This window comes from Leptodactylus fuscus, chromosome 1, assembly GCF_031893055.1.
Source record: "Leptodactylus fuscus isolate aLepFus1 chromosome 1, aLepFus1.hap2, whole genome shotgun sequence".
Taxonomy (NCBI): domain Eukaryota; kingdom Metazoa; phylum Chordata; class Amphibia; order Anura; family Leptodactylidae; genus Leptodactylus; species Leptodactylus fuscus.
Window position 1 is genome coordinate 267444936 of NC_134265.1, and position 8940 is coordinate 267453875.

General features: G+C 39.2%; 1 protein-coding gene across 1 annotated transcript in view; it reads left to right on the plus strand.

The window, feature by feature from the left end:
* The window catches only part of FGF2 (fibroblast growth factor 2), a 36600-nt gene extending 27660 nt beyond the window's left edge, over positions 1–8940 (plus strand). Inside the window, exon 3 of the mRNA XM_075287270.1 lies at positions 8732–8940. Coding sequence (XP_075143371.1) covers positions 8732–8917 — 186 coding nt within the window. The 3' untranslated portion in view covers positions 8918–8940. The remainder of the gene's footprint in view (positions 1–8731) is intronic.

The following is an 8940-nucleotide window of genomic DNA, read 5'->3' on the forward strand; positions in this document are numbered from 1 at the left end:
ACTGGGACAGCTGTAGGGAGACATTAAACTATGGAGCAGCTGGAGGGGGACATTAAACTGTGGGTGCACCAGGAGAGAGACTTTTTACTGTGGGGTCAATTTGAGAAGAACATTATAATGTGGGGGCATATAATATTAGAGTTATTGTGTGGGGAACACAAAGACAAAATTGATCGGAATGGGAGGAGTCAATTTAGAAGTGGACGGAGCTAAATTTGCACATGAGTGCCACATATTTTGTCCCTCTTTCTGTCCTTTGAAAGTTTGGAGGTATGAATAGCTATACACACACTATATCAAGCTTATATGACATCCCATTCTGAATCCATATGCATTAATATGGAATTGGTCCCTCTTTCCATCTAAAACAGCTTCTATTCTTCCACAGATTTTTGGAGAATGTCTATGGGAATGTTGCCAATTCATTCAGAAGAGCATTTGTACAGTCTGATATTTGGGCAGAGGACCTGACTCGCAATCTCATTTCTAGTTCATCTCAAACAGTTTGATAGGGTTAAGGTCAAGGCCCTGTGTGGGCCAGTCAAGTTCTTCCACACAAAATCAACCATACACTTATGGACCTTGAATTGTCCTGGGGCACAGTCAAGCTAGAACAGAACAGAGACTTCCACAAACTGTTCACACAAAGTTGCCCAAAATGTTCCTTGTAGCAAATAATAGAGTCCCTCCTCCTCTTATGATGATCTTTGGTGGTGGTGAAATGCTCCTTCCCCTGGCTTCACTTCTCTAATAACACAGAAATTATTTACTGCTTCTGACTGACCATGGTTGTCAGCCATTTATATTAGTGCGAGTCAAAGCAGTGAGACTGTGGAAAAAAAAAAGTTGGTGTTGGTGGTTTGGCCTACCACAGTGCTCATATAAGTGCCATAGTCCCTTTAAACTGCTGATCAGTGTGGGTCCTGGGAGGGGTCTCCCCACAATCTCTTATACATAACCTATCCTTGTTGGAAAACCTCTTTAAATACAAGTTCTGCTTAACACATGGCACATGATGGTGGATACTTGGCTAGGTAGTTGTTGGCACTCTATATTGCACTGTTATTGGCAGGTTTATGGGTATATTTTTTCTCAGCTATAACAAATTTTTTATTAACAAAGAAAACGTTTATTTAAAAAGAAAAGTGTATTGTGATGGTAAAAATAAAAGGTTGTGTCATGGAAATAATTCACAATTTTGGCCTTGTACAGGCAGAAATGGATCAACCTCATACATTGCCTGAAACACTCAAGGGAACTTACTTGAAGTCATTCCCAGCATTTCCTGTAACAACTAATACATTGATGCTGTGACTTGCTGTTTGTGCAATTGTTTTCCATTAAAAACCATTTGCTGATAGAAAATAATAATAATTATTTCCTGACCTAAAATAAAATCACTCTATAAATGTCACTTAACCCCCTAACAAGTCACATTAAAATTGCAACATGCCTCCTGAAAATGTCACTTATTTATTGCAGATTTTGAATATTACTGATACTGTATATCACTTTGGTGCATTGTGTGCATTTTAACCCTTTAATGGTCTATCTCATTTTAGTCTTTTCTGATCACTGTATTAGTTACTCACCTTATTGAGGTTTTATAAATTTTATTGAATTTCAACATAAAAAAATACACTTGAAACTAGACGTGTTAAGAAAATGTTTTTGTACCGTGTTAGCCAGTGGGTAGGAAATAGCTTCGAAATGTTGTAATCTGTCATCATTATTAGTTAGCCATTAAAAAAGGTATCAACTACTGAAGACTCTCAAGTTTTTTGTTTTTATATTTCCTAAACGTGTTAGACAAGGACAAAGGGCGGAGGAACATATTCATACCTAAAATAATATGCCTGTGCTAAATCATATATCCAGTTGTAGAACAAAAAGAATGTACACAAAAGTGTTTCAAATGACCTTTCAAATCAAGTACAAAATACCACAGTATAAGGGTACAGAATCGGTTATTTGCTCAGGCCCTCTGACATTCTAGAGTGTATCCATGTGTCCTATTTTGAGATTAATTTAGGATATGTACCCATCCTATTAGTTGTTCCATGAGAAAGCTAAACTCACCATTGTGAGGGGGCGGATTATGACGTGGATTCCGCGCCATGATCTGCCCCCTCTGTGCCCATGTGAACTAGCCCTTTATGTCGCATCTAATTAAAGGAGTATTCTAAGGAAAGTTTATACCTAGTGCAGGCAAAGCGCATGAGACAGATTGTTGTCTGTCAACCCCTCTTTGGCTCTGTTGTGTTCCAGATTGAACCTTATTTAGCTGTCTTGTGGGCTAGATTGACCCTTCTTCCACTGTGCTGTATGCCAGACTGACCCTTGTCTTTATTGTGTGGTAAACCAATCCATCTCTGGCTCTGTTGTCTGCCAAACTGACCCTTATCTGGCTGTGTTGTGTGCCTGACCAACCCCTCTTCAACTGTGTTGTGCCAAAAAAAACTCAATCTGGCTTTGTTATGTCCTAAAAAAAAAATCCTTTCTGGCTGTGGTGTGATCCAGTCCAACTCTTTCCTGGCTCCACTACACTGTATTCCAGACAACCCTTCTCCCAGGACCACTTGCCTGCCCAGCTGACTCTTCTTTAGTGGTGTGGTATGCCAAACCAACTCTTCTCAGCTCTGTTGTGTGCTAGACCAAGTCTATTCCCGATCTTCCTTAGCTCACTGAAGGACTGAAGCCCTCTCTGATCTTAATATTATACAGAAATGAGGCGGATAGGTAAAGCTAAATTATAGATTTATCATCATTTCAGTTACAAACAGGTTACTAAATGAGTTTTGTTGTAGTCACTGCTGTATGTAGGTACTTACACAAATGAAGGATGCTGTTTTTCAAAACAAACCTTAGTCATGGATTTTGATATACTATACATTACACGGTAGACGTGACAAGATCTGATTACACCACTGGTTTTAGAGACTCTATCATGTTAGTACAAGGAAATGTATTTATTTTTTTACCTCATACCTTATTTTTTTACCTTATGGGACGGTGACTGTGAATATCTGTAAATTGCTGCAGAATATGATGGTACAAAACCACAGTAATTGGGAATTTGGCTAACAATTTAATTTCCCTATCAGTATGTCTTTGGAGTGTGGGAGGAAACTGGAGCACCCGGAGGAAATTCACACTAAGACAGGGAGAAATTACATGGGGAGAACCACTGACTCACCCTGCTGCAGATCTGCACCAGTTGTTACATCTTGGAGTAGAGGGAGTGACAGGTCTCTTTTTGCTCTACAAAACAACAACTTGATTAATTAAAGGGATTCTATCATTAGAGTCTATTTTTTTTAATTTTTTTAGGTAATATTATGTTGGAATAGCCTTAAGAAAGACTATTTGTCTCCTACCTTTATATTTCTTCTCCGTGCCACTGTTCCATTAATATACCGGTTTTTCCTGGTATGCAAGTGAGTCTCCAGAAAGCAGCTGGGGTGTTCCCTTGTGCTCAAACAGCACAGGGGGCGTCCCCTGTTCTGCCTAAAGAATCTCCAGCGATGCCTTCATCTCCTACAGCCGCACCTTTCTGCTGCGTTCTTTGTGTAGTCTTCTTCTGGCGAGCCTGCGTACAAAATCTAAATTCCACGCATGTGCAGTCGGTTCTGCGATCGATCGCAGAGACGACTGCGCATGTCTGTTTAGCCATTTTACTGTGGCTGCTAAGGGCTCGTTCACATCTGTGTCCAGGACTCCGTTCTGCAGGTTTCCGTTTCCTGTACAAAACTGGTCAGGAGACGGAAACCTGCCGGCATCTTTCACAACCATTCATTTGAATGGGCTTCAAAAGTGTCTGGCGGTGAGCACTGGTGAGCATTTTGTGCTCTCTGCGGCGAAACCGTTTTTTTAAACCGGACGCAGAGTCGGACATGCAGTACTCTGTGTCTGCTTTTAAAAAACGGTTTCGCCGCAGAGAGCATAAAACGCTCACCAGCGCTCACTGCTGGACTCGGAATGTCAGGTTTCCGTCTTCTGCACCTGATAACGGAGTCCAGACACTGGTGTGAACCTAGCATTACAGACATAGTACGCTAATGATAGAATACCTTTAAGTTGTGATGTACTATAAAAGTTCTTCCAAATTCCAAAACATTTTACATTACATGCTTAATAAAATGGAGCCCATTGAATATTTAAAGCTGCTTTACTGTGGGTGCTAAGGCGTAATACACCTCAATGATTTTCCTGGCCCTGACTGTGCAGCGATGCATTTGGTCCACACATTAGATGTTTTCCATGTGAGTTACATTTATGTACGGGATATAAGCCTATTTGCCAAAGTAATCCCAGGCCCACGATAACTGTACTTTTGAGACTTGGAAGCCAGCGGATGTACAGTAACTGCTATTACTGCTACTTAATTCAGATATGTTTTAAACAGGCACTGTATTGTTTTTTATGCCAGGGCTTCTTCCATTCATCATTAAATATAGAAACATGACTTTACCTATAAGTCAGAGCTCAATAGCTACACGTTACCCGCCAATCCTCCTGGCATGTAAGACATTATTACTAAAGATATCTTACCTAGGGCAGGAAATTCTACTTGTTAAGTTGCTCTTTCACTGAAATATTTAAAAATATTGCATAATATAACAACAGTTCAAAACCAAGACGCAAAGATACATTAATCTATACAAAACTGCATCTGCTACACAATATTAAATAGCTTCTAGGCCACCAGTAGTAGACATAGGCTCTATTGAGGACTAGGGTCTAAACAGGAGGCTGGTCTTTATCATAAGAAGAAACCTGACTACCCATTTTCATATCATTTGCAAATATGGCTTTTTTTTGTAGTATTACATAATGGCAATACAAGTATGGTAAATGATCAACCATGTACTACATGTATGGCTTGAATACCCCAGAGCAAGAGCTGCTGTGGCTCATAGAGTGGATTATGAGAAGGCTTCCTCCGTCTGTCATATCCATATGCCCTTACAGGCCAAATGAACAGGTGCGGTCTTAAGACAACCCCTTTAAATCCCTTCTCATTACCAGTACCAATTAGTTTTGTCACGAAAGGAGTTAAAAAGCCTAAAAGAGCATTCATGTTTTGTTTCAATTGCAAGCGATTTACTTCTTTGCCAGCTTTCTTGCACACATGGAACTAATACTATAAATTAATCTTGCTTAGTGATATCACACTGGAATAAGATAATAGTCTGAAAATGCAAAGTTGGTTGTACTATGTGTATTTTGCGAAGTTAAAGGTGGTATAGCTTCACATGGCACATTGACTAAAAAATAAGTCTACATACACTGCAGTGTCTCATCTCTTCAGTAAGAAACCGTACCCATCCTCCAACCTTCTGTCTCCTAAGGCATCTCATCCAATTATGGGAATCTCTGGTTTGGCTGGCAGCAGTTCATTTGCATACTTTACAAAATAATAATGGGGATGATCTAAAACAATTTTCTTCTGTATTTAAATCCATAAAGGCTTTCTTGACACGAAGCAAATTAACCACTTTTATAGTCTGTCCACAATGTCTTCAGGATATTTACTCTAAAAGAAATGACGAGTCCGCAAATAAACAAAGCTGGCAGTAACATCAACTGTGCACGCAAGGCCTACCAGAAAGGTCTGGAACATTGGCCAACGATAAGTCACTGCTGCTGTGTATTTATAGTAATTAATATGGCCATATAATGAATAGCTTTATCTCAGACGGAAATCCTTTACTATGCTGTATGAAGGTTCCTTCACGATCATAGTCCTGTGGATACATGCCAGCAATCAGCTCTTCTATTGGCTGAAGGCATCATCTGTGTGGATACAATAATGACTGTTTGTTGGAAGATATACTGCTTATCTTTTCTGTGGACATGAACAGCATAATACTTACATCCTATCCGTCCTATCCTACTGATATACAGTACTTATCAGTGACTTGTATTGTGTATGTATAGGTGATGTTTGACATATTCAAAAGTAAAATATTATCATCTTTTTGGGCCCTGCAGATTCCAAGGTTAATTACTCGTGGTCATTTAAGAAAATTCCTGTGGTTTTGCCACCTCTTACCTTAGATCTGTGAATGACTTATGGCTTTAATGACTAGGATGTTACCATAGAAAGTTAGCACAGCTTTAATAAAGAGGGCTGTAAATGTAAGAAGACACAGTTTTCAGCATATGACAAACATTTCAACCCCCATCCCATACAATACCATACAAGGAGGTGGATTAGAGAGGCCTAATTATTATTCAGAGAACTTGACTCCTAACAAGACCTAATATTATTAAAAAAAAACAACTGTTGATGTCCAGAGAAACTATGTCACACCTGTGGACCCAGCCATGCTGGATACTTCCCAAGCTCCAAGGAACAATTGTAACTTGTAAGGCTTTTTATGCTTTTTATTCTCCCCTTATTTTATAAAGATTTCTTTATGTCGCTTTTTGTTTTGCCTCTTTTTGTAAGCAGAACCTTTGTATTAAATTGTTCACTTTGATGTTGGTCTTTGTGCTACCAGTCTAATGACTTTTAAAGTGTGTTTTGCCATTTGACTGTTAGAGACATGCATGTCCATGTCAGTTGGGTTCCTAGTACCCAAATCAGTAGGTGGAAGCAGCATGTATATGGGGTGTGATTTATGATCAATTTGCAGCCTGAGTGAAAAGTGAGTGCAAGATTGGAGTGGAGTGAAATAGCTCCTGACAACTGTACCCATGCCACCTTCTAGGATGGTCCGTACATGACAGAGTTGAACTGGATGGCACTGGTGCAGGTACATTATTGTTTCAGCAATCCCCTTTAGCTTTACAAATAAGATGCCTTGTGTACCCAAACCTTCCTTGAGTCTGTAGTTTCAGATACGAAAATAAATGGAATCAATGACTTGAGATGTAAAAGAATCCCTTTCCTAGTATGGCAAACAGCAGTGTTGGCTTGTAAGAATAGGGTGAACAGAATATTGGGAACAATGATGCAGAGCATGCTGGTTTGTTCACAGATCCAAGGTCCAGAAACTTGGAGACGGAGCAGGATGTTTTGCCTCATTGTTTACATTTGAATGGTGTCTTAAAGTGCCAGTTGTTGTGTGCCAAAGGTTTCCTGTTCTCTGTACCACAGCCAGTAATGCAAGACACCTGTTAATAATTGGGTGTAGATCATTGTTGTGTGTCTACGAAACAGAAATGGGACCCATCGTCTGTGAGATAACAAAAGACAAGGAACAATTTAGCAAAGGAGAGCTTTTTATGCCCAAGGATCCTGGGCACACAAAGTGGAGAGCTTCATGTGCCGTCTCCTAGTTACAAAAATATGTTATTGAAAGTATTTACTGATTTAGAAATAAATTTGCAAAGGCAAATATGAACGTCCAGGATGTTTTTTTTTAAAACTTGGAAAATGTGAGGAGGGGTAAAGGCAAACATTTATTACATGGCTGGGACAAGACACTGTTTCCAAACTCCTGATGCTAACATAACTGTATGGAAGCACGCACACGCGGGCAAGCTGAACTTCTTGTTTGTCTCATGAAGGGCACTGCCTGCACACAAAACAGGCTCAGTAGAGGAATGATAGGCAGGATGGCCATGTCCATTAAGGAAGAATTTGCAAGATGGGAATAACCCTTTAATGTAAACTAAGATGCGGTAATCTAATCTATCCAATATATGTTAGCATCTCTGGCATTAAACAATGTTTAGAACATTTCAAAACAAACTTCAAAAGATGGCTATTTGATCCAAACAATATTGCACACAGGAAATACTTTTGTGTCATTGACCTTATATTACAAAAAACAATCTCCATTTGGAACATGATTACACTTATTTCTATTGCGTTATCCTTTACAGACATGGTCGAAACTAGAGATTCTCAAGCTCTGGCACCTCATCAACCAGAAAATGGTTATGTCTTGTCCTTACCTGGTCAAAGTCCATATCAAAATATGAAATATTTTATTTGTCTCATTATCCTACCTTCAATTTATGATAAGCGCAAAAGGAGTCAATGATGTTCTACATTGACTGGTGCAGTCACATGATGACAATCACTTCTGGGATATATGCCTCCCTAATGGCTGGGCAGCCTGCTTCAGTGTGCGAAACAATGGCCTAAACCAATACAATAACTTAGCTCAATGAGAAAAGGCAACACCCCTGAGGAGTAAAGCTCCACCTCCCAGGGGCCATAGGATAATTTTGGATTATAGGATCCCAATTTTTTTTATTTTATTTGGGAAATGATTACAATTCTGTACATTTACGGAGCAAACCATGGCAAAGTAACCATGCTTTCTGAAGTGGAAGCCCCTGTGACCACCCTGGTCACTACTAACAGGTTAAAGTAACAGCTATTTTTTATGCTGGAAAGGGTGACATATGGCACTGTGCCTACAAGAGGATTTGGGAATAAATATATTTTAAGTAAATCATGGTCATGTGGAATTCAAACGATAGAATTTCTCATGATATGTTATATCATTCCAAGGCATCTAGGTATAAGTATCATAGAGGAAAAGAGTTACCTTAGTTTTATAGACACAAAGGTCTCATTAAGGCACCAAGACAAAGTGCACTGTGGCCCCAAACAAAAAGATATTATGTTTTCTTTTAATTTGATGTGGAGATTCTCTTTAAAATATTAAAGTAAATATCACAAAAATAAGCGAAAAATAAAACTACAGTTTGTACTGGATAAATGGTCATGATAATCCTCAGTAGTAATCCTTGTTTATTTCTCTTTCAGAAATGTATAACCGATGAATGCTTCTTCTTTGAACGACTAGAAGCAAACAACTACAACACCTACCGCTCTCGCAAATACAGCGATTGGTACGTGGCTCTAAAGAGAACTGGGCAGTACAAAAACGGATCTCAAACTTCACCAGGACAAAAGGCTATCCTATTTCTTCCCATGTCTGCAAAAAGCTGATCCTACTTATAGATGTCTTTTAT